The sequence below is a fragment of the Megalops cyprinoides genome, chromosome 7, assembly GCF_013368585.1.
Source record: "Megalops cyprinoides isolate fMegCyp1 chromosome 7, fMegCyp1.pri, whole genome shotgun sequence".
In the NCBI taxonomy this organism is placed as follows: domain Eukaryota; kingdom Metazoa; phylum Chordata; class Actinopteri; order Elopiformes; family Megalopidae; genus Megalops; species Megalops cyprinoides.
Window position 1 is genome coordinate 39,560,087 of NC_050589.1, and position 27,086 is coordinate 39,587,172.

At 42.0% G+C, this 27,086-nt stretch overlaps 1 protein-coding gene across 3 annotated transcripts in view; it reads right to left on the bottom strand.

Moving 5' to 3' along the window:
* Window positions 1-27,086, bottom strand: part of slc38a5b (solute carrier family 38 member 5b) — a 46,069-nt gene that overhangs the window by 6,781 nt on the left and 12,202 nt on the right. The window contains exons 2-11 of one of the 3 annotated variants that reach the window (XM_036532925.1): window positions 13,691-13,877; window positions 12,973-13,042; window positions 12,711-12,826; window positions 5,659-5,732; window positions 5,243-5,335; window positions 4,205-4,286; window positions 3,512-3,594; window positions 3,275-3,333; window positions 2,535-2,648; window positions 289-368 (exon numbers count right to left, since the gene is read on the bottom strand). In XM_036532925.1, the coding sequence (XP_036388818.1) occupies window positions 289-368; window positions 2,535-2,648; window positions 3,275-3,333; window positions 3,512-3,594; window positions 4,205-4,286; window positions 5,243-5,335; window positions 5,659-5,732; window positions 12,711-12,826; window positions 12,973-13,042; window positions 13,691-13,764 (845 nt within the window). In that variant the 5' untranslated portion in view covers window positions 13,765-13,877. Of the gene's footprint in view, window positions 1-288; window positions 369-2,534; window positions 2,649-3,265; window positions 3,334-3,511; window positions 3,595-4,204; window positions 4,287-5,242; window positions 5,336-5,658; window positions 5,733-12,710; window positions 12,827-12,972; window positions 13,129-13,690; window positions 13,878-27,086 lie in introns of those variants that run through there. The other 2 variants (XM_036532924.1, XM_036532926.1) reach the window with 2 other exon arrangements.

Consider the following 27,086-nt stretch of genomic DNA (forward strand, 5'->3'; position numbering starts at 1 on the left):
ATCAATTTTGTTCTGCACTCTCAGAAGAATGTTTCCAAAAATAAGCACTAACTGTTACGAGAAGAATTTTACTCATGTTGTGCATGAAAAAATCTGTAAAAATGGGAGGACAACTAAGCTGTCTTAAATGACTTTAATACATTTTTTAATACATTCAATTGATTGTGGCAACTCTTGACACAGAAGCCTAAATTGAATTGTAAAAGTTTCATCTTTCTAAATTTTTTACAAGTCCTCCTGGGCCAAGTCTGATTAGTTTACATAAATTCAGATGGCCACATTACTTACTTGCGCAGTTCAGTGTATATTGGTAGCACCTCAGGATGGCACACAAAGGCAAATGCTAGGATAGGGATTGTGTATGCAGTCTGAAATGCAGAGAAACAGAGATGAATTAATAGTAAACCCTGCTCCTCCACAACCACAAACCCAAGTGAGATCATAAGTATGAGGATAAATACACTATATGTACAAAAGTATTTGGCCACACCTGTTTTTCTGTTTTTCAGGGTTTGGGCTCGGCCCCTTGTCAGTGCTCCCGCCCCCAAGCTGTTGTGTTTTTGTTTTTCCCTGTCCATGTGCTTTTGTTTTCCTTCTGTTCTAGCCCTGCCCTGCTCTCCGCCCTGTCTCCGCCCACCTGATCATCTCCACCTGCCTGCCTGCACACCTGCTTCCCATCACTTCATCAGCCCAGCCCTATATCAACCCTGCTTGTCTCTATCTTGTTTGCCAGATCATTACAGTGTTTCTGCCTGTCTCAGTCTCGCCTGTGGTTCCCTATTTGGATTTTCTGGTTTTACCTCACCTGCTCCTCGACATCGTCTTTGCCTGCCGTTCTGCCTTGATTGCCTGATCTGCCTGCCTTCACGGTTTGACTCTGCCTGTTCCTGTTTCGATCCTTGTTTTGCCCTTGGACTGCCTGCCTGGTAATTTGACCCTGCCTGATTTCGACTGCCTGCTTGTTTGACGATTCTGTTAAACGCCTAGAATCGGAGCACTTGTAGTCCGCGTCTGAGTCCGTGCCTGAGCCCTGACACCCCTTATCTCCAGTGAAGGGCAATCTTAATGCTTCAGCATACCAAGAAATTTTGGATAATGCTATGCTTCCAACTTTGTGGCAACAGTTTGGGGAAGGCCCTTTTCTATTCCAACATGACTGTACCCCAGTGCACAAAGCAAGGACTACAAAGACATGGTTTGATGAGTTTGGTGTGGAAGAACTTGACTGGCCTACACAGAGCCCTGACCTCAACTCCATCGAGCACCTCTGGGATGAAGTGGAATTGCGAGCCAGGCCTTCTCGTCCAACATCAGTGCCTGACCTCATAAATGCTCTACAGAATGAATGGGCACAAATTCCCACAGAAACACTAAAATCATGTAGGAAACCTTCCAAGAACAGTGGAAGCTGTTATAGCTGCAAAAGGGGGACCAACTCCATATTAAAGTGTATGTCTTTGAATACAATGTAATGGTCAGGCGTCCGAATTCTTTTGTCCATATAGTGTATGTTGCAAAATGCAAGAGCTTGTAAACTTGATTTTGAGAACTTGTAGAAAAATCTGAACTTGTATGTTTAAACTTTCACTTTCACTCAGAAAAAATGTGAACTTGTATGAACAAAGTGCTCTTTTGCTCTGCTGTCCTCTACAGAAGCGCACTGCATTCATAAAAGAAAAAAAAAAAATTAGACACCTTATCTCGTAATTATTACGAGATCAGGATCTCGTAATTATGAGAAGTTAAGGTAACCTAGTTATAATTCGCTGCTAACCTAGGCTACAGGAGAAGACAGTGGGCAATAATGGCGCTATTAGTTACTGCTTTTTAGTCCTTCTCGGTATGAGACACTGGGAAATATTAATGTTACTTAATGTAGATAGCATTAATATTAGTATGTCAACACTGCGCAGGCATCTGAAGTCCGGACATTCTAAAACGCTTAACGTCCAAACCAGCAGGGGTTGGTTGTTTTCTTTTGTGTTGCGTCCCGCACCCATACCCCTGGACGCCATTACACATCTGGGACGTAACATAAATTTGGGGCTCATCTCATTTATTTTTTCTCAGAATTGTTTGTGTCTTTTTTTCCCCCCCGTGTTTGGGTTTTTTGTGGCCTTGTGCATTTCCGTGTCTGCGCCTAGTGGACAGTGTGTTAGTGGTGGGAGCAATGGCGCAGTTTAGTGTTGAGGAGTTCCTTAGTAACCCTACTGTTGATTACACCGTTTGCATTCATTCATAAGTTCAGATCGAAGAACATTGCAATTAGATTGAATTGAGCTGTACAGTACTCAGCTAGTTTGAAAGTGTATGACTACACCGGCACAGCCTGTGGGATTGCAATAGGCCTTGTGCCAAGTACACCATATTGAATATCCTTCAGTATTACTGTAAATAACTCTTTACCTTATGTGGTGACACTACAAAAGGAGAGACTGAGCTGTGTTGTAACGCGATATGTATCCACAGGCCACACCTCCTTACCCATGCCACAGTGGCTATGCTTCCACCTTCTCCCAGTTTTCAGTACAGACCTGCTGGTTGATAGTGAACAGTTTCCCCTCGCAGTCTTCCTCAATGCTGCTGTTAATGGTGTGATTCCCAAAAGTCTCCAAAGGACAGAGGATGTTAAACTTTTTATATATAACCTATATATGACACAGGAGGGGAGAGATGGAAGGGGAGGGGAAGAGAGAAGGACAGAAAGGGATAAGAAAAGGATAACCAGGAAGGGAGAGACGGGAGAAGAAAGAAGGAGCAGAGTCAGGGAGAAAGAGACAGACAGGCATAAACCTGTGCTTCACATGTGCTCACAATGTAGCATTGGCTCACAGCACATTGTCTTCTATGCCATTTCTTAGCTGTACTGCTGACAGTGTTAAATTGTTATATACAAATTGTTATATCACAAGGTCTAAAAGCATAGCTCAAAAAGTACATTCTAAACATATCAGTTTGTGGAACCATCTTTCACCTCAACCACCTAATTTTCTTACAGGACTTATGTACAGGAATATGACACCCCTGAAAGGTCATGAGTTGTTGGGTCTCAAGCAATTAAATCTATAAATATCTGGTTGTAAATATTCTGCTTCACATTACAACAAGCCAACAGCATATTTCCTCTGTCATGTTATAAACCCTTCAACAGAACCAAATCCCAGCGCAGTATAGTATCAAGATCACGTGACACATTCCAGTTTTGGAGCAGTGAGGCCTAACAAGTTACAGGCAAGATGAGGTTTAGGGTCCACCTCTTCCTCACCTTACTCACCGATACGAGGAAAAATACCATACAGGTGAGAGAAAACCCACTGGTGTAGCCTAGATATCCTGCAAACAATACAAAAAGAGAGTGTCATAATGATAGAATATGTCAGGCAAACTTTTAGACAGATAATTTGATATTGATACTATAGTTGAGAGGGAGTGAAGTAAATTGGGTCAGTAGTGAAAAGACCAGGATTAGAGCACTGGTGATGTATGGAAGATTCTGAGAGGATTGACGCACCAAGCTGCCTCATGAGTGCCAGAGGAAGGATTACAGAGATGCTGACGATAATGATGAGGTAATTCCCATTAAGAAACCACTCTCTAAGAAAGAAGACAGAGGTACAGTTGCACACATTACTTTTTTGTTGCTACAAACCAAAATAACACCCATTGGACCACTTTACATCTTCCTCACAATTGTAGTCACAACAGCATTGCATTATTGTCATTTATCAGACACTAAATGACACTGCTCTAAACCCTCTCAAAACCACACACACACACACACACACACACAAACTGTTCACACATCTGCACACTAGCAGACCCTGTTCTACACCTTCCCAAAAATGGTACAGTCACACACACTGCTATACATCCTCCCAGCAACTACACAGTCACAAACACCTATATACCGCTATCCTCACAATCACAGTCACACACAATTAACAATCCACAACAACAAAGAATATTATACAAATATATTCACAAACTGTTACTGCTGTATGTTTGCTCTGTCCATCAGAAGTTACAACTCATAATTTGGCCTGAAAAGAGACTTTTATATTGCTTACTCGTTTCTCCTTTCTCTTTAAAACATGGTGAGTGCATCTGTTGTCAGCAGCACTCAGACTGTGTAACAGCCTCTGATTGGTCATTTCCATACATGCTTCATTCTAACTCATCTGACACTTTCTCTATCCACACTCACCCACTGTCAGACTGCATTTTCAGGAAGGCTTGAATGACCAAGGGAAGCTCATATTTCACAATGAACAGGTAGCTGGACATCGCTGGAGAGACAGAGACAAATGAGCTTTGCAACGCATGGCAGTGAGATCACCACATTAATGAGTTAATTTTCTCTTTCAGATATTTTTTAAAAATCGGTCTAAATTTACCACCATTCAAAAGTATAGGAGTGAACAGTGGGATGATTTCACTCCTGGCTTTGTTTTTTACACTGCCATATCTCTTTGAATTCTGGCTCTACAGGCATGAATTATACATGTTGTAGGAAAATGTAGGAAAATTTGTGCAGATTCACATGATGCCTTCGGTTCAGCGCTGTGATGAACGGTTTTTGAGTTATGAGCCTAAATAGTCATAGAGTTCAACCGCTGCTGTAAGTCACATGCCCACGTTCCTTTGTCTCAGCCAGCTGGCAGTGCCAGACACAGAGGGAGTAGGTGTACATCTTTCACAAATGTGGGTAAGTTTTTGTATGTTTGTGTGCAGTGTGTGTATGTAGATGCATGTTGTTTCAGTGAGTGTTTCTATGCGCATATGCCAATTTATCTATTTGTATAAACGTATACGTTTGCTGTATGTATGTGTGGGCATGTTATGTTTCACTTTCTGTATGAGTGGGTACTTTTCTGTATATGAGTGTACATGTTAGTGTGGTTTTCTAAGTAACTATCAGCATTAGTGGCAGTACACACTGGTGGAGCATGGACTTCAGCGCAATGACAGGTTTAGTTCCACTGCACTGAGTATTGCAACATCTGCTGTAAACTGATCTCAGTGCTGGATAATATTCAATTTATTGAATATCAATTTATATAGCTTAGTGTCTCTATGGTAGGCCTCTAAACGAGCTCTTAACTGTGTCATTAACTTTGCACTTTTACAGAGGGTGGCATTTGTGTTCAACACTTTTTGGGTAGTTTCTTAGTCAAGTATACAGCAGCACTGACTGCCAGTGCAAATGAAATCTACAATTCTCTGTGGCCTGACAGTGACTAACCACCAATATTGTGCATGGTGATGACCACAGCTGCTACCAGCTTCCCTGCATGTCCGAAAGCTCGTTTCCCCAGATGCTCATATGCACGAATTCCTAAAAAAAAAAAAAAAGCAGTCAATTAAGTAATACTTCAAATAGCCCCCAACTTGCGTTATAATTAGTACTGTATTATGAACATTTACAAATTATAAAGATATTAGATGCTAGGAGGGGAATCTTAGAGTGAAATACTTTCCCCTAAAAGTGGAAAAAACATTATCATCATTACTTAGTGGTGATGTTATGTTCAGTTACTGTTTTTCAGACAACCTTTGAGAGATTTCAAACTCATAGGCTCTTGATATAAGTGAGTATGGAAGCTCAGTGAAGAGGAATTGGGGGAAAGGACAAAGACCATGTTCTTATGGTCTGCTTACCCACAACTTCAGCACTTTTCAGCAGCAGATGAATAGAGTATGCAGAGAGAATGGCAATAAACAGCAACAGGACCCTGCAGGAACCACAGATAAACATATGTTGTCATTATGGATGGTGTACATGTTATTAAATCTTGCTGAATTCAAGGGCCTAATTATACAGGTAAATCCATTCATTCAGCTGGATTTTTACTGAAAAGTTCAGGGAAAGTATCTTGCTGAAGGGAATTAAACATGTTACCTTTCAAGCCTTAGTCCTGAACCACTACATCACACTACCATCCACTGACATGCTTTCCCATTCACTCTGTCATATGTTTGTAGTTAAAGTATATTCTATCTGCACAAAAATGCAGTTGCATAGCTAACCACTGAGTTAGTTAGCAGGAGAGCAAACTGGCTAAAAATGGAATTAGCCAGTTAACTAGAACAGTAGGTGGCCCGTAGATTCGCTAGATAACCCATGAGTTAGCTAGTGATTCCACTGGTTGACAGCTGAATATAAGTAGTAGTATAAGTAGCCCATCAGTTGGCCGGCTAGGTAGCTAGGTAGCTGGCTGGTGGGCTGGCATACCACCAGTTTTAACCTGGAGATGTTAGGTTGCAGGTGGCCACAAACAGCAAGTCTATATTGTTAAACTTTCAACCTGTAATAATCGGCATACAAGGCAATGATCAGAATCATAAATGACTGCGAATGTTTGTATGCCCTGTTGGGGTTATTTTGTAATATTAACATTAGCATTATATTAATAATCCTTTGGTTAGGAAGTTGTTAGCTAGTTAGCTAGCTAGGCCATCATGTATTTTCTATCAAATGCAGAAGAAGACTTGCAACTGGCTTCAAATGACCAGATGAGGTTATTTCCTGAATATGAAGAAAGACCAACAGTGAGGAATGCAAATTGGGATAACACAAAATTTTTAATAATGTGGCAGGACAAATAGGATCAAGAAGCAGAAGAAGAACAGGGAAGAAATTTCAGGTTTTTCAAGTTTGGGAATTAATTTTAGTTCCAAAGCTTAGTTCCATTTAATTTGCACATGAGAAAAAAACAAAAGAAAAATACAACAAGAAACCCTTTGAGGACTCTTGAGGAATCACACCAGACAGAATGGATTACATAATAATGTGTGAGAAATGACATAATTTATTTCAAACATTCTTTTATTGAACAAATTGCACATGAATGCCCAACCAATTAAACAGAACATTCATTTAAATAAGACATTATAACTATAAGAAATTAAAGTTTAATTTCCCTGCTCCCTTTAAAATATTTTCTTCTAAACCAGAGGTGACCAAATTCTTTCCTATAAAGGTCCAAAAATTAATGTGGATGGAGGGTTGCGGGCCAAAAATGTTGATGCTATGTGAAATTACTTTAAAATGTAATATATTTTATAGAAAATTAACATTCTAAAACTAAAATAAAATTTCAAAATAACAAAAACACTACTCTTTAATCTGCTTAACAGTAATTTTATTAATTTGCAGCGATGATTGTCAAAAACATAAAACATAGGAGCATAAACATATTTAAAACAAAAGACACCTTTCTGACAGAAACTGCATACAACTCAAGGTGCTTTAGAAAATTAAGTTGAAAACAGCTGTATTGTCCACCTTTCTAATCAAGAATGGAAATTTGACTTCATCTTGAAAAATTGACAAAAATATAAAGTTAAACATCACAGTGATAGCACCGAATAACAAATCAATATTGGATATTAAGTTTACATTGAGCAACGTTTAAGTTACACATCACAAAATGTCCCCATATGGTAGCTAATGGGCCACAATATCAAACGTATTAACAAAAATTACCTTCTCATTTACAGGGTCACTCAGAACGATTTGATAATTTCGTTTTATAGTAACGTTGGCTAACTAATAACACCAACAAGAGATTATTGGTTGGAAATACAACAGAATACGCTAACCCAGGCTGCCAGGTTTGGCATAATTATTTTTGCCTAATTGGTAGTGATTTCACACTGACTTGTGTGACTGAATTGGCAATAGTTTGGTTTCCTTACTGAGATCGGGTCAAACTAAACAAAATAAAACATGCATTTTAGCCATCAATTTCAACACTCGTTCCTGCACAGAAATAGCCATGGTTTGTAAGTAAACACTTGGCAGAGTGGTGTTTTAGTGCCGGCCGGCTTTCTGGAAACAGGAGAGGACCATTGTGAGCCGCTAATCATGTTGGGCCTTGTCTGCTCCACACACCAACACGTCATCAGCATGACAGATCCCCCTTCGAGTCCATTTAGAAGCTGGGACATACGTCTCTGGAAATGCTCCGGTCAGGAATTAATGCCGAAAGGCAAAACATTAAAACAGAACCGGCCCAGTGGTGTGATGACAGTGATGAGCTCTCTGCATCCTGGTGCGAGTGGTATCTGCCAGAATCCAGAACGTGCTTCCAACTTTGTGAAAATTGTAGCTCCATTCAGTTGGGCGAGTGACTGCTCTACAGATGGAAGTATATGTCGCTCTCTGTGCACTGCCTCATTCAGCTTGGTGAGATCAACACAAATCCTTATCTTTCCATTTGGTTTGATGACAGGCACCATGCCAGCACACCACTCTGTAGGCTGCACTATCCGTGAAATGACTCCTATTGCTTCCATGCGCTCTAACTCTTCCCTTACTTTGTCCATCAATGGGATTGGTACCCTGCGTGGTGTTGTGAGTGCATAAGGCATGGCGTCTTCTCTGATGCAGATTGTGTAGTACTTTAGGGAATTTTTCCTTGAACGTCATCTCTGACTCTTCCACAGCATCCATACGCTCCACTAGTTGCAATGCTTCAATAGCTGGCAGGCCCAGTAGTGGTCTGGTAAGTGAGTCTACCACAGGTTGGGTGACTGAGCCATGTTTACTGTCCAGCCAACAATTTATCTGTCCTGCCACTGTTAGCAATGTGTTACTAGAGCCATAAAGTTTTCTCTTTGTTGTTGTCAAAGGTCCATCTCTACCATATTTATACATCTTGGAAGGGATAGCTGTGACTGCAGCACCTGTGTCTATTTTGAAGGAGATTATGTCCCCATTTAGCGCAATGTCTGTGCACCATTCAGAGTTGTGCCCTTTTACCTCCCCGAGTTAAAGGGTGTCTTGCTCTAAATCTTCTGCTCCCAAAAGTTCACGCACTGGCCTCCTGAGACGACATTCTGCTGCATAATGTCCCCTTTTATGGCATTTCCTGCACTCTGCATCTTTAACTGAACATTCTCTCCAGCTGTGAAAGGGTGCTCTCCCGCATTTGTAGCACCTTTTCACGTTTGTTGCCAACTTTGACAGTTTATTCGCAATTTTCCCTGCCTGTCTGTGTCCTTGACCCTTGTGCTTTCTGGTCTGGTTTGATAGCGCATCAACCTCGCTTTTGTCTGTCTGTGGAAAGCTGCCACGCAGAAGAGACTGCTGCTGTTTGACTGTTTCCCTCTGTGTACTTGTTGAACAGCTTTGCTCAATGTTAAGTTTGGGTCTAACTGCAGTTTTTCTGATAAGGCCATGTCTTTAATCCCTACAACGATACGGTCACGTATCAGCTCCTCCTGCAACGTTCCAAAATCAGTGTTCAGCCAGTTTATGAGCAGCGGTTATAAAACTGTCAGCTGTCTCCCCGGGCTCTTGCTTACGTGAGTTGAATCTGGCCCTCTCGAAAATCACGTTGTGTCTCCCCACAAAATGTTCTTCAAAGCATGTTTTTACCTTGTCATATTTGAGCTTCTCATCCTCCTCGAGGCTCGATGCATTTAAAATGTCCTCCACTTCGTCCCCCATAAAGTATATCAGACTGTTCACCTGGAATTCATCGTCTCTTTTGTTCAGTCCCGATGCCACACGATACCTCTCAAAACGTCTGCTCCATTTCGGCCAGTTTTTACCGTCTGTGCAGTCAAACTTTTAAGGGGCACTGACGTGAAAACTTTCACCGTGCGCGCGAACTGGTGACTCCTCCGCCGACATACTAATCCTCTCTACGAACTGAACTATCTTATATGGCGATATCGTCACTCACAAAGGGCTACTCCGCTGGTACCGTGTGATCCAAAGGCATGGTTGTCATTCATTCGTAGTGGAGTTCTACTTCTGACACCATGTAGTAATTTAGATGTAGACATTAGATCGTTTTTTGGAGGAAAGACTACTGTAAGTATGGTAGATGATAGTGATAGGCGTGTGTGGATTTATTTAGCGACCAGTTTCACATTATATCTTTCGAATAATTTGGCAACAGCGATTGTATCTTAGGCTATTAGCTAGCTAGTTTCTGTAGGCTACTGTTAAAACTACTGTACGTTAAATAAAACTTGATTTCAGGATGTGTTGAATTAATGTTAAACGATGACCGCGAGCACAGTAAACCCATTTAACAGGTTTTTATTTTCAAAGATAACTCTCGCTCCCGCTTGTTGACACAGCAGATTAACTGGAACGACACAGCTAGCCACAACAGTTGTTTATTTAATGATTAATTTAATGGACTAAAAAACATTGAGTTCACGAGGTAACTGCCTTTGCAAATCAAGCACGTAGGAGGTAGTCTTTCTGGGCTACTCGCCGCACGCTATTTTTGGTATCAAATTCTCTATAGCCTACTACTGAACAGTATTCTGTTTGAGTATGTCGTAAATTTTATATATAACGTTAGCTCGTTACTTATTTTGCTGATCGTTAATGAACAACCTAACGTTAGCTAGCCAGCTGTTTTGTCACTGACATATTGCTGAGGTAAAGTTAGTATCAGCTAGCTAGTAATACCGGTGGGAGAATTATGTGCTTATGTAACCTGAATATTCAAAGTATCACAGCTCAGTAAACTATGATGACAACCAGGGACCAATTTCTGTGTCAACTGTTAGCTTGCTGGGCACTAACATTAATGTAAATGGATAACCTCAATGTTTAGACCGAATAGCTGGCTGTAAACTGACAAAACAGTAGGAGGACTAACCCATAGTTATAGACATAGCTATTTATTTGTACACAACAAAATCTGAAACTGATGAAGCTGTGGTGTCAAGACAGGTCAGCTACACAGACAGTAAACACTTGCGTTGATTTGTAAAAATGTTTTGTACAATAAAATTGAACCTTCTTGTTTCAAGCCATTCTGATATTGTTTTATTCTTTAATCAAGATATATGCCTCTTTAAGGACTGGGATTATGTATATAGACATAAAATTCATAGCAAGTTGTGCCCTCCCAATATCAAACTCTCCTACGCCCTTGGCCCTGCTTCTGTCAAACGTTCTAAAAGTAAACATATCTTCATTTAGTTACCTTTTCCAAACTTCCTACCAAGGTACTGTGTGTGTGTGTGTGTGTGTGTGTGTGTGTGTGTGTGTGTGTGTGTGTGTGTGAATGTGTCACACGGCGACATATTGGGGCAATTGCTCTATCAGATAGCTTAGCTGCGCTTCAGAACTGTAGGCCTACTACTTAAACCGGATGTATCACGAGTTTAACGCGCAGCTGTGTGTTAAGATAAATGTGATTGCTGTGTAACAGGTGGAGATTTACCCAGAACCAGAGCCCGTCTATATAGATATTCTCTGCCAGAACATAGAGTTAACAAGAATGCCACTTAATGACATAATTTAGGATTCTTTGCGAATTGGACCCTCAATGTAATATAAATATTATAGGCTACTGTAATTGTTATTAGACTTATATATTTCTTATACAATTGACTTCACATCCACCAAAAATAAAGTTTATTTCCCTGCAATAAATAACTAAGACCCTTCCTGGATCCTGTTGTCATTGAAGTGTCTGAAAGGGAAGTAAAGTTACGAAAGTTTATTGTAATTTATAAGCATTTTGGTCTGGATCGTGTTTGAATTATTATCATTATCATTACTCAGGGAAGTGCATAGACATTAAATAAATGTGTTCGATCACTAAAATTGTTTGTTTTATATAGATGTTCCTCGACTTACAATGGGGTTACGTCCCAATAAACCCATCGTAAGTCGAAAATGCATTTAACACTAACCTACCGAACATCGTAGCTTAGCCTAGCCTTAAACGTGCTCAGAACACTTACATTAGCCTACAGTTGGGCAAAAAAACATCTAACACACAACCTGTTTTATAATAAAGTGTTGAATATCTCATGTAATTTATTGAATAGGCTAGCTGCTACTGTACTGTATGCTGGCAACAGTATCGGTTGTTTACCTTTGTGATCACATGGTTGACTAGGAGCTGCGGCCCTAGTCAACCATGAGAGAGTATCGTACCGTACCGCATATCGCTAGCCCGGGAAAAGATCAAATTCAAAATCTGAAGTACGGTTTCTACTGAATGCGTATCGCTTTCGCACCATCGTAAAGTTGAAAAATCGTAAGTCAAACCATCGTAAGTCGGGGACCGTCTGTATATTTCCTTTTGTTGAAAATTGACGGTGCGGCACGGCGCAAAAATCCTGGTGATGAACAAAGAATGCACTATTTAGACTAAGCGTGTTTTGTTGTCTGTCTTTGCGATTAGAAAATAACAGCCTACAATTTTTCAAAGATGTAGACAGTTATCTCTGCACACCTTAATTATAGGACTAAATAAAGAGATATGCCTATATAGCTTTTATTTCACACAGTCAAAGTAAGTGACGACATAGGCCTATATGGGGGCAGACATCAGGCTAACAAAATATTACTACAGTGTGTGTGTAGGATGTGATGTAGGTCTGATTCTGCGGATGAGATGGTTTAGTCTCTCCTTAAACCACCTCAGTGTCAGGTTTAAGCAAATACGCACAAAAAGTGACCTCTAGTGGCTGATATGAGATTTCTTGAAGACACAGCAACTGAGATCAAGCTAAACCTCAGCAGTAGGTTAAACCACAGGTACCCATGATGGGGCTTAGAAGTCACATGACACAAGCGTTTAAAACCATGTTAAACTCTGAACCGCAGCTAAGCTAACGACAGAGCAATTTCCCCTAGGCGTCTGGTCGTGGGCAGGTGTAGCTTGCCCGCCGTCACATGTGTGTGGGTATGTACCACAAAACCAGAATACCAGAAAACTTACAGAAAGAGAATGATCCCTGTGTTTGACATGGCATAGGATAACCCCAGAATTCCACTCCCCATGATGGCGTTACTGAGGTTAAAGACTGACATTCCAAAGGATGTCTTTCCTTCAAACTGTAACAGGAAGGAGAGAGAGAATCACTGAGAAGTACTCTCATTGACTCTTCCCACTCATATACTATATGTAAACTAAGTCTGTTCTATGCCCACATCTGTAAAATGTATTCACTGGGTGAATACTGGGTGTGTTTCGTACTCACATCTGTAAACTGGGTTTTCTTCTTCCTGCTGCTTGTATGGGGCAAAAATTCTTCTTGCTCAGCCGTCATACTGTCACATGTATAAGCAGGACAGAAGGACGGAGGAGCAAAGAGGTTGATAGGACAGAAAAAGATCAGCAGAAACACCTCCTGGTACTTTTTACAAAAACAGAACAATCACAATTGTAAAATAATCTCAAAATAGCCACTCAATAACTAAAGTAATTTTTATTATAAAGACCATGCTTGTAATTTAACCAGCAGACTGGGGCTCTTTTGAAGCACAATTGTGTAATATTAATCTATCAATATATTAGTGTTAAACACTGCACTGTAACAGCTGAAAAAATTAATCATCCAACCAAGAAGTGGTAACATGGATTTCATATGTAATTTTATGGTGTGGTAAATCTGCATGTTCTTGTGTTTAGGCAGCTGTATTACAATAGCTGATGCAGTGCTTTGTCAATACAGTCCCCAGCTGTGCTTCATTGCAGCACAGGGTCTAGTTAGAGCATCTACAGGGAGAAATGCAGTCATGCCAACCTATTCATAACTATATAAACTGAGCAGATAGCCTGGGAATTACAGAGTCGGCAACAAAATTGCTCCTCTGCTCTGATCTCCATATGGACCAGAAAAGAAACCAACTATTTTTATAGTGATGACTATTAAATAATCTCTACTGCGGGAGGAGAACTTGTTTGGCCTGAACTACCTGTCCTCAAGCATCATCTTATCTGACCCCAGCTCCTGATTGTGGGTCCCATCTGAAAGCTTCTGTAGTTCCATGTTGCACCCGCACAGAGGACCAATAAAGTAGTGAAAGTGAAGTGCGTAACCAGAGTTGGTCACAGATCACAGTAGCAGGGGATTCTCAGGAGCTCCTCAGTTGCATAACTTATCTGTAAAAAGGAGGAAAGGCAAGGGGAACCATATTTTATGAACAGTTCACAGTGCAACATCTCCAAAGTATTTGTCTTCAAGTAAAGTGTGAAGAAAAGAGAGTGGAATATGGTTAAAATAGAGTTCAAGTAGATAGAGATCTCTCCTCAGCTTTATCCTCTCAGCAGGAATATAGAAACAGGTAATCATGAATATGTTCCAAATTTCTGTCACTGTTCTGAGGCATTTTGCGATTTTAGTGATTCACGGGAGGTCACTTGGAAAGGGGGTGTGTCTAACAAAGGGTTAGGTCTCCTGTGCATCCTTATTTCTCCCCTTGTCCATTACGCTCGGATGAACGAGGTCAGTGTGACATGTGCTCCGTGTACAACTTCTTTATAAAAGTTGACAATATCCATCTACAATTAAAATGTATAATCCCCTGCCTCACATTAGTCATGTATGTTTTTATTATCTGTGTATTGAGTGCAAATGTTGCTTTTTATTTCGTATTTTCGAGTGTAAACCAACAAGACATGTTAAATGATTGACAAGCTAACTGCAAGCTGCAGGCTGTCAATCAGCTAGCTTGCTAAATTTTCCTGGCTTGTCAAGGTAAAATGTGAGTTGGGTAATAGGGATGTCCCATTATGAAAATTCACCACTGAATCGAGTATTTGATGGTTGTGTTGTTGGGGCCATTGGGAGTGATTTGTTGCAATGGTTTATTGACAGGTGGAGAAGTTCGTTCCATGTCGCAAATCATCGCCTTTTCTTTTCATTTGCGCTCTTATGCAGATATGCATTGATTTTCTTTACTTTTATGAGCATCGTGTTTCTGTATGTTCTGTTGTTTTGGAATATGTAAAGATATGGCGTTCACATAGTTTTGTTTAATCACTATACGTATCATTGCTATGTATCTGGTCCATGTGGTAGCCACCTGCACTGCCTCTCGTTGTTCTGTGCCCCTTTTCCATTATGCTCAGATGAACAGGGTGGAGAAATTTGTTCCACTTCGCAAATCATCACCTTTTCTTTTCAAATGCGCTCTTATGCAGATGGCTGGAAATAAATACGGATGCAGCTATGTGGTAACTTCTACTTTGAGAAAGGACCACTCAACAACTTACTGCCCAAACATCAACTTTTATCTAGGATGGCAAAAAAACAATCTTTAACTACAGAGGCTAACACTGCACCATGCTGTACAGCAGAGTAGCTCACACACATGCATGCCCCCAGAAACATCCCCACGCCCAGGGAATGAAAACAGCCTCTCCTTACAACCAGCATCCCCTAACGGGAGTATGGCTATTTTACCCTTATCCCAATTAGTATTAACTTATGTTAACAATGCTCACATTTCAACACTTCTCCCCCATGAGCCTGACCAATTCCAATATTATCAAATGTAAATGAACTGGAAAACAATAACAGTGGTGTCCTTTGCTTGCATACACCTAAAACTTATACTAGTGTTTCAGAAACAGCTTACCAATACAGACATCTGAAAAACATGGCAGATTCAAACCTCAGCCTAACAAAAACTGTCCCATCAAACATCCAGTCTGTCAAGAGGTTTGCGAGTGCGCTGTGATCTGCGCACTACCCCCGGTGACCCCACAGGCAACATTGGTGAGGGTGTTTTGGGAGGATCCGGCGTTGGGGGCATGAGAGGGGTCTGTGTGTCTGCGTGAGAATGTCCATCCTCTTCAGGGGACCCAGACACCTCTGCTTGTGTCTCTCTCTCTGGCAGGGTCACTGACGGACATGCTCCCCCAGTAGTCTGTCTCACCATTGGCAACTCCGTGGAACTGTCCTCCTCTGAGCCTGTATCATAACGCAAGCACACATGCTCCTGATGTCTGTGGAAAACACGCCCGTCAGTCAGCTTAACAACATAGGAGACTGGACCACTCTGCCTAAGAATAACCCCAGGTAGCCCCATTGCTGGTTGTCGTTACTGCTGAAGTTCCTCACATAGACATTGTCATCCGGTTTTAACTGTCTCTCTAGTGCATGCTGATCATGTCCCTCCTTCTGCTTTTCCTGCTTTCTCTCCACTTTTGCCTTCATATCCGGGCGCAGCAGGTCCAATCTTGACTTGGGCCTACGCCCCATCAGCATCTCTGCTGGAGTGTGGGCAGTCGTAGTCTGTGGCGTGAGGCGGTATTTAAATAGGAAACGTGAAAGCCGAGTGATAAGACAGTCCCCTGTCATCCGCTTTAGGCCTTCCTTCACTGTCTGAACAGCCCATTTCGCCAATCCATTTGAGGCTGGGTGGAAAAGAGCCGTCCAAATGTGATGAATGCCATTCTGTTGCATAAACTCACTGAACAGCTTACTGGTGAACGTTGGGCCATTATCAGTGACCAGAATGTCAGGCAACCTGTGGACAGCAAACATTTGCCTGAGTTTGTCTATAGTTGTGTGGGCTGTGATGTTGCTCATGATGTGGGCTTCTATCCATTTGGAGTGCGCATCCACCATCACAAGAAACATCTGCCCCATAAACGGGCCAGCAAAGTCCAAATGTAGTCTAAACCAGGGGCAGTCTGGCCACTCCCATTGGTGCAAAGGAGCTGGTGGTGTCATGTTCTGATTGGTCTGACATTGCGTGCATGATTTTACCTTGTTCTCCAGGATCTTGCAAGTCTTTTCATCCAAGACACACCTGGATGAGTCTCATGTATTTCCTCCACAATCTGTACATGGCCCGGGGGAGGTACGATTATTCTCACACCCCAGAAAATACAGCCATCCTGCAGACTCAGTTCTGTCTTGTGTTTTGCATAAGGCCTCATTTCCTCTCCTTCCACAACACTGGGCCAACCTTGTAAAAGGAAAGTCTTGACTTGGGACAGGACTGAGTCCCTCTCTGTCCACTGCCTGATCTGGGTCGCCTTTACTCTGACAGCCTCTCTAATGAAAACACAGTCTCTGGAGGCACATATGTAGCAGCAAGTGTCTCAAGTAAAGATAGTTGACTCAGTGCATCAGCGTTTGCATTGTCCTTACCTGCTCTGTACACTAAAGTGCACTGGTAGGCTGACAATGTGAGAGCCCACCGCTGTATGCTGGCTGAGGCTAGAGGTAGGATGCATCTTGTCTTACTGAGCAGGCTCATCAGTGGTCTGTGGTCTGTATAAATTGTGAAAGCATGTCCATAGAGGTACTGATTAAAGCTCTTGACAGCAAAAACTACGGCCAGACCCTCTTTGCCTAACTGTGAATATCCCTTCTCAGCTGCTGTCAGGGTACGTGAAGCAAAGCCAATAGGCTTCTCTGAACGGTCCTCCATTACATGGGAGAGAACTGCCCCGACTACATAAGGCAAGGCGTCGCATGAAAGGGTGATCTCCTTGTCTGGGTCATAGTGAACCAGCAGCTTCGCTGAGTGGAGGAGGTCTTCCACTTCCATGAAAGCTTCCTCTTGCTCTTTACCCCACTGCCACTTAATGTCACTGTGAAGCAGCTTGTACAGTGGAGTCTGGAAGAAACTTGCTCTAATAATTCACCATGCCCAAAAATGATCTGAGTTCCGTGATGCTCTTGGGGCTTAGGGCCTCCTTGATAGCTCTCACTTTGTCTTCCACTGGGCAGAGTCCCTCTGCTGTGATCGTGTGTCCCAGGTAGGTCACACTTGGTGCCAGGAACACACACTTGCTGTGTTTCAATCGCAGCCCTGTGTCTGAGAGCCCCTTCAGCACCAGTTCTAAGTTAGCCAGATGCCCCCCCTCTGTGGCCCCCGTGATCAAGATATCATCAAGATACATGCTACGTGCGGAATACCCTGCAGCAAAGTATCCATTGTCCTTTGGAAAATGGCAGGGCTGGACGCCACTCCAAACACCAGGCAATCGTATTTGAATAATCCCGTGTGAGTGTTAATTGCGACGTACTCTTCTGAATCCTTGTCGAGCAGCAGCTGTTGGTAAGCGTGGCTCATGTCCAGCTTTGTGAATAGCTTACCCCCTGACAGGGCCATTTCCTTACCGTTTTGTCTTCCTTCAAAACTGGATCAATGGGAGCCGCCCACCTTGAAAACTGGTAGGCTCAATGATGCTCTGCCCCTGTAAACATTCCAGGTCCAATCTGGGCTTAAAAAAAACGTGGCGTGGCCTCAGGGTCGACATGGAGTCTCACTGTCATGCCCTTCAGTGTGCCCAGCTCATCCCTGAAAACATCACTGTACTGCTGCAGAATGTCCTCTGTCATGTGTGCCTACTTAATTTCATGCCAGCTGAGTCGGAGTTTGCGAAGCCAATCGCAGCCCAAAAGACTGGGCCCACTGCCCTTAGCTATCACCAGCCTGGCTTCAGCCTTCTGACCTTCAGCTGAAATATCTAAATATAGCACCCCTAAATGCGGTATGGGCTGCCCCATATAGGTCCTGAGTTTGAGCTTTGATGGGCTGATGGGAGGCAGGTTAGACCCCCATGTCCTCCTGTAGGTCTCCTCACTGATGCCAGATGCAGTCATCCCTGAATCAATCTCAGTCCTGCTCCTTGACAGTTACTGTGGCATAATAGGGCTCAGGTGGTTCCTCATCTGTTCCCACTCCAAACACGTAGGCACGCGCTGCCTCTTCGACTGCTTCTTCCAGGTGGTGTGTGGCTGCCTGAGCCTGCTGAGTTTCCCCCTGCCCAAGCTTACCCTTACCCTTAGAACTCCTGCACTTTTTAGCTAAGTGTCCCTTTTTGCTATAAGCATGGCAGACCATGTCTTTGAATTTGCAATCATTTGCATAGTGTGTCCCTCCACACTGAAAACATTCTATCCGCTTTGCCTGTTTACCCGTCTCTCTCCTGACTTGGTGCACTGCCACCGACTGTGGCCCCACATGTCCTTTCTGGATATCTTTAGCATCATTAGCTTCCATCTCCATGCCTTGGGAAATCTTGAGGGCTTTCTTGAAAGTCAACGGTGGGGTTTCTCCCAGCAGGCGGCATTGTATGGCATCATTATTAATGCCGCATACCAATCTGTCACGGAACATATCATCCAGCACCACCCTGAACTCACAATGCTCTGACAGCTGCCTAAGCCCAGCTACAAAATTGGCCACAGACTGACTCAGCTTCCTGAAATAGCTGTGAAACTTAAATCGTTGGACTATCACCGACGGTTTCGGATTGTGGTGGTTTCCCATGAGCCTGACCAGTTCGTCATATGGAATTTCCCCTGGTTTCCACGATGTGGCTGTGTTCCTTATCAGCCTGTAAGTCTTTGCCCCACACGCACTCAGGAGAATAGAGCGCTTCTTAGCCTCCTCAGTAATTCCATTAGCACAGAAAAAGTGTCCCAACCTATCCTCATACTCTGTCCAGTCCTCGTCCCCCTCCACAAATTCACCGATAGTCCCAAACATAGCCATCTGAACGCGAGGCTCATCATCCCCGTGCAGCTCCTCTGCAGCCACCGGCGCCCTATGTCTCTCGTCCCTGCTCTGCTCCACCATGGCACTGCTGCTCATACTTAGCTGGCAAGCTAGCTAGCACACTGCAGCCTAGTTCAAGCTAGCAACAAAAACAATAACGGGGTGACACGACCAAAAAACCAGTTCATCTCGTCGCCAAAAATATGTGATAACTTCTACTTTGAGAAAGGACCACTCAACAACTTAATGCCCAAAGATCAACTTTTATCTAGGACGGCAAAAAAACAATCTTTGCATCAGGCCCGGTTCTAGATTTCCCCAACTGGGGGGGGGCAATCATAGTTTTGGGGTGGGCAATTTGTATTCACCAATGCATAATTTTCTTTTTACAGCATATCAAAAAATGCATAGTACTAAATGCTACCAACAGCCTATAACTTGACAGAAATGTAAGATACAAGGGGTGGCAGTATCTCAGATAGGGAATTGAATGGTTTCTGGTTCAAATCCCGCTTCATGTTGCATCCTACTGAGGGTGTTTGAACTTGGCTTTTCTGCCAATGTTTGTTGATGATAGGTCATCTGCTACAGCCAATCATCAAAAAATGTTGGAATGTCGATGTGTTACTACAGTTCTTCTCAATTACTTTGACTTAACCTTCAAAAAGTGAGTTTTGCACTTGTTGTTTTGAAAATATTAAATATCATTAGCCAGAGCAATTGAGAAAAACTGTAAATACGAGGCTACCTGAAGTAATAATGAACTAACTATATATACATGAACTATGAACATCATGTGTCAATGCGGAGTGGGCACGGAAAATGCACTACTTGAACTCGGCACTTCATGCGAAGGCGCCAGACCCAGTGCCTTTGATTCTGGAGCAGCTGCCGCTGCATTAGCAGAAAGTTGTTTAATAGGAACCAGAAATCGCTGCTTGGCTGTTCGACTGTAACTATGCAGGATAAGTCCTCCACGTAATTTAGCCAGGTAAGAAATTATTTAAATCAGATTTATAAAGCTTCTGATTCCTAAAGCTACCACTCTTTCAAGACAGCAGTAGCTAACTAGCTAGGGGAACTGGCTAGCTAGCTAAGTAGCCTATCCTAAATCAGGGGTGCGATTCTAGGATCAAACCTTTAGGGGGGCTCAGCCCCTAATGAGAACGTGACATGCATACAGTGCCTTGCAAAAGTGTTCAACCCCCCTGCTAAATCACTCATTTCACTGGATAACAATTAATACATTAATATTTTTCTATATATGATATTTTAATTTACAACAATAATACATTTAATGAATTACTAGTAGCCTAAATAACATGAGTTTTACACCACAAAATATTTTTTTAAGAAAATGAAAAATGGAATACGCTGTTTGCAAAAGTATTCAACCCCTTTCACTTTGGCAAACCTCAATTCAATTAGGTACACAATGTTACCCTCAGAAGCAACCTAGTTAGTTAGGTGGTCTATTGTAGTGTATAATAATAATGGTTCAAATGTACTGTAAATATACCATAAAGCCCAATTCTATCAGAATAAGAAACATGTGACTACTTTAACTAAAATAATAAAGTGCATCAGTTAGCTCCTTAGCTGGCAACTGTGAAAGCAGACTAGCTCAGAAAGCAAACATTAGGCAATAATCTCTAGCGAACTACGTCAGATAATGTTTTTTGACACTATTCACACCTTGGAATTATAACCAGACACTTTCTAAGTAAGGAATAAAGCACGACTGGCCCCATGCAGCCCCATGGCGAGGGCCAAGGGGCTGTTAACCACCCTGAAGTGAACTAATGGGGAAGGGAATAATGCACACCCCTCCAGCCAATCAGCAACAAGTATTTAACCAAGCCGTGGTATAAACCTGTTTAAATAAAGCCATTTGAACCTGCAACTGTGTGTCCCGTCTCTACAGACAAGTTCACAAAATCTAACGTTAGAGGGCAAAAATGATTTCAGAAAATAATAAGTTATTATTATTATTATTATTATTATCACTGTTGTTATTTAGGGGTGCTGTGATGGAATTTAGATGTCCTGTTGCCAATGTCCTAAACCCCACCAGAAATGCCCCTTATACTGTACAATGATTTTTTTAATATGTCAATTTTAAATTACATATGAGAAAAACGTCACTATGATCTAGTCTTCAATCAAGAGCCATGCACTGCAGAACTGTCAGTTAATTTTTCCGTCTCCAAGTTTTGTAGTGTCCATCCAACCAATCAGAAATCGGAACAGTATGAAATCGCTGAGCTAGCCAATGATATTGACACTGGGGGGGGGGGGGGGGGTGATTCGTCTACAGGATTCCAAATGAGCGTAACAACTCAGATATAGCCTACACATGCTTCTGGCCAGAAAATTTTGGTGGGCAATGCTAAAATTTGGGTGGGCAATGCACAGCCCTGCCCACCTCTAGATCCGTGCTTTGCATACAGAGACTAATGCTGTATAGCTCACACACATGCATGCCCCCGGAAACATCCCGGAAATATAACCCCACGACCAGGGAATGAAAACAGCCTCTCCTTACAACCAGCTTCCTCTAACAGGAGTATGGCTATTTTACCCTTACCCCAATTAGTTTTAACTTACGTTAACAATGCTCACATTACAACAAGCTACGTCGTCATTGGCATTCTATTTTAAAACACAACGCAAAGTAAAAATTGAGCCGGTTACACCACCTGGCCAAGAAAAAATGCACCACCCAAAGGTCAGTGATCTGTCTGTCAGAGAATGAAACCCACCTCTTTGTATTCTAAATATTGTGTTCTGTATTTTATTGGCATTACAATATGGCATGGACATATACAAAAGTAGAACAGCAATCTCCGCAATATTAATAATTGCTACAATTGACTAATGAAGTAATTAATTAATTATCAGCATCTGTCTCTGCTCTGTATGAAGGTGTACAGATTCTCAGGTCTAATAACAGCCTGGATGATTCCAATCCAATTTTTCAGCAATCATTGCAGGTAAATGTTGTATGGTGTTTCCTTATACAGACTAATAATAGATTTCTTCATCTTGATAGATACTTGATCTCTTGAGACACACAGCACGCACCCTTGAGAACTACTATTGGCCAAATGATGAGAAAGGTTCATGCAGGGCCAACACCATCAAATTTCAGTTACCACAGACAGTAGCAAGCATCACATCATCGTATTATCAGGAGATGACAAAGTTCAGCCTCAGGTCTGGGTCTGAGTTGTTGGTTTCTGCTGTAAATTTTAGCTTACCTCTACTTTTTAAAGAACAATTACAGCTCTTACGGTCCTTATCATAAACATTGCCTGCAGAGAGAATGGTTCTGTCTGCAAGCAGAGAGAAGGGAGACTGTAAAGAGGGTAACTACCTCAGCAGAAAGCTAAACAGAATTGTGTGGGGGAAAAAACAGCTGTCTGAATGTAACTTTTTTGACTGCAGTGTTATCAGTGTGCTGTCAAGGTGGATATTGCCAAAAACAGCAGCTGCCTTAGCAAAGAGTTCTATTCTTCTGGTTTTTGGAATGTGGGCTTTCATTATTGAAATTGTGTTTGCAGATGTGCAGCATATAGTAGTACAGCACAGTGAACTTCACTTACAGGAATCACATCCATCCAGAACATTTTCTGAATGATGACAGGGTAAAAAGGACATTTATATTTAAAAAAATGTAATTCTCTTAATCAAACCAAGGAAAGTCATACATTTTCAGGCATGGAATAAAATGTAAAGGAATATGTTACTTTTACACAATTCTGTATTATATATTGTGACTCATCATTTGAATGTCACCATACCAATTAGCAGTAGTAACTGGCAGTAGAGTATATAATCCCCTGGTGCAGTCAATGTCTTTAAATAAATTCTAAAATAAAATTTAAAAATGTACAAAATAACTATTTTTGAGTATCTCTGTAATAATTGGTGCTGTTGGCTGGCATGCACACACCTAGCTCAACCACACAACTTTTTTGTGCTTGCTGTTTCAGTAATTTGTACAACACAGGAAATACACTGTATTCTTGTGCTCAGTCTTTAACACCAGTCAGTCGTTACCCTCTTGTACAATTTGGAACATGGGTTGGAATTGTGGGAATTTTGTGTATGGCTGTTTTCACACTTGGTCCGTTTTGCTGGTCCGAACTCGAGTGCGATTATTCCCCCCTCCTCCCCCTGCCCCCGCTGGTCTCCTTTCACATTACATTTTTGGTTGCGAACCCTGGTCCGTTTACGTCATCAACACGTAAGGAACTTGCAGCTTTTATTTACCAATGTCGCTAGGCAACGACACAAAATAAGAATAAGAATAAGAAATACTTTATTAATCCCGAAGGAAATTTGAGGAGGCGAAATGGAAAGCCACACTATACTGTATTTGTTTTCTCATTCATCTTTTGTTAATATGGTGCCAGCACCAAAATAACCGTGTTCGGCATTTTCACTATGCCACAAATGCGTCCCGCTGTCTGAGAGTGATGCGAGCTGCTCGTACAAGGAGGTTTTTGCGGAGACAGGCGGCAATGCGAAATGAATTTGCAGCTTTGCTTGCAGAGCATACACGCATACCCTGGAACCGTACTGGAGTTAAGGTGAATCGTACCCCAGAACCCCGTTTTCTGGAGGACTCGGGTACGGTCCCTGGTGCGCACCCGAGTCCGAAAACAGCTTTCACATCAACAAAACGAACTGAACTAACGGCTCAAGTGGACTCGAGTCCGCACCAAAAGCTCTAGTGTGAAAGCACCCTAAATTGTAAGTTAGCCTACTCCTTATATGGCTTTTTGCTTGTGTTGTACTTTGCCTCACTCGTAAGACGCTTTGGATAAAAGTATTAGCTAAATGAATAAATGGAAATGCAAACGTCACAGCTGATGAATAGACAAGCAATGAAACGTATAGAATTTAAATTTAGATTTTTCATCAGGCCCCCAAAGGTATTCAGCTGGTGATTTCAAACACATTGTTTTGAAAATTTGAAATGCCAATTACATTATTGCCATTTTGGCAGACATTATTAGACATGCTGGCTATGTGTGATAACAGTAAATTTAAAGGTCTCATATACAAGGAAAGTTACTTCTTTTTATAACTTTCGAATCAAAACCAAAGGGTCTGCAGATCAGCCAGTGACACTGTCTCTTGAGCGAACGTGTGGTAACACTTTCCATATTCCAATTTTAGCTAAAATAGCTAAAACCATTAACTGCTTAATAAGTCCCAAAACGGAAACGAGACTGATTAAATTACATTATATCTAAAATACTCTGCGAAAGAAGACATTATAGGCCTACTTCGAAATTCGCTGGGTGATGTCTTGCAGACTTTTTAAATTGCTCTCCATTTGTTGCTAGGTGAATCATTTACGGCACCAACCATTTCTGATCAAACATATATATAATATAACGATACCGTAATACCAAGTAGACAGGCTAGTCAGATGCAGGTGGCAAGGAATATTCCCGTTAGTCTGCATAATAAATTACTCGTGTATTAGTCTGTATTTACAACATTCAATATTGCTAGCAATATTTGTCTGAAACAATAACATAGCTCGCAAATGTAGCTAATCTCCTTTGTTAATGTTAGTTACATGCTAGTTTCCTGCCAGTTATCTAGCTAACACTCTTTCGGCTAACCTTAGCTTACTAGCTAGGTTGATAGTTAACAAGCTAAGTGTAATATAGGCTACGTTTCCTCTCATTACGTGCCATTAAAAAGGCTGAGTTTGTACCAGCAGTGACATCGCTGTCCTGCGACACACTGTTTGGCAAAACGTAAGACAACTATTTGGCGTACTCACACTAGGCCCGGTTGCCTTGTGCCATGCCCGAGCACGAGGGGTTCCCCTCCCCACTCCCCCACTGGCCCACGCTCACATTGCGCTTAACGTTCGGGGCCCCAGCACGCTTACGTCATCACGATGCGAACTTTTTGTGTTGAAGAAAAGCGCTCACGCACAGCACAATGGAGTTCATGATTGTACTTTGTGTCTTATTTGGAATCGGTTTGGGCGCGGTGACACATGGCCCTCTCACATGTCTTACAGATTCATTGATTATGCAACGCAGCGATTTTCAGTTAATCGTGCTGCATGTATAAGAGGGTTTTTACGGAGGCAGGCAGACATTTCAGTCATTATGCTAAGGGACAGGCCCATATTTTGTGTCAGATTACAGTAGCCTAATCACAATAATGTTAGCTAATTTTAACCAGTTAGGGCTACTACTTGTGTGTGCGCTACTGTCATCATTACAACAACAAACATCTTCTATTACTATTTGGATAGTACACTTTTCAATTCATTCGAGAATATTTAGGTTAATAACGGGTCTGGTGCTCACCTTATTGATGAACGTGAATTGTAGTCGGCAAGTAAAGCTCCAAATTCCTCCCCCAACGTCAGCTGCCTCCGTAAAAATCTTCATATATGTGCAGCACGATTAACTGAAAATCGCTGCGTTGCATAATTGATGCTAACTGGCTGGGGAGCTAGCGATAGATTTGACAAACATAGATAGTTAGTTAGCTAACAGGCTACCTATCTGAACGATTGTTGAAGACTAGTTACTTAAACAGGTTGGCTGCTTCATTTGTGATACTCTGACTAAGCCCCTGACAACAGCTATGCTTACATCGCCACGTAAAGTATGGTTAGTTTTATTTCGCTTGTTAGTAATAACTCCACGGAGTTATTTTTAGGTATAGATCTACAGAACTAACCAATCAAAGATCATTGTGGAGGTAGCCAGCTTGTAAAGGAAGTCAGCTAGCGAATAAAATGCTGGTTTAAAGGATTTATTATGACTGGGCGTGCAACTAACAGATATCCAGCTAACTGTTGCTATAACGGATATATTTGTTAAATGAGAGAGTCGCATCATTAATGTCATGTTCGAGTTCCAACTGAACCGTGCCTGAGCCCACCTCTTCAAACGAAGTGATCACACTAGTCAAACGAACTGGACTTTGGGGATCAAACGTGCTCGGGCACGGAACAGATTGCCTAGTGTGAGTACACCCAATGACAGACTAACCCATACACATTCGCATTTCTAAATACGCCACAGGTCAACAGGATAATGTTGCCAATTTGTAGAAAAAGGCCACATTCCCTAGTCTTTGTTTGTGCACATAACCCCCACCTCTCACAGGCACTTTGTTGACAACCTAGTTGAACTCAGGCATAGTTCTCACGTAGGCACAGACGCACTCCCAAGAATGGCCCCCAGGTCACCATTTGCCCTCTGACCTGTCCATATCCTTTGGCCACCAATAAGAACCTCAATAGGGCCAAGGATACGAGACAATATAAAAGTAGTGGTGACCTCCCCCACCTCAGTACCGCACCAATACCCGCGAAGTGAATAACTGGGGAGACCAAACCCTTGGGGACCCAGCATTGTGTTGTTGTGTGCGTCTGTGCCTGAGTAAGTACTATGCCTGAGTTCAACTGGTTGTAATACAATTGTTTGTAGGGAGAGAAAGGTGTGTGCGCACGTTAAGTAAGATAGTGTTTGTTATGTGTAACTGTTGTAACCGCCATAACCATTAACACAGTTAAGAGACAGTACTGGCCTAATTCTGTATTCCTGCTCCTTCCCTTGCAGGAAGCCACACACACTAACAACACATGCAACTCTCGCACACACATTCCAGACCCACTCTACAAAAATCTTAAATAAACTTCTGAACCCGGAACCTGACTCCTGCGTCCTGACCAAAACCCCACTGTGACAGCAAATTAGCCTGAACCTAGTTTACGGGTGAAACTGCCCCCTCAGTTTCACAATTACTGACGTAAAGAGGTGGCTAATAGCTGGATATTGTAAATGGTATAGTA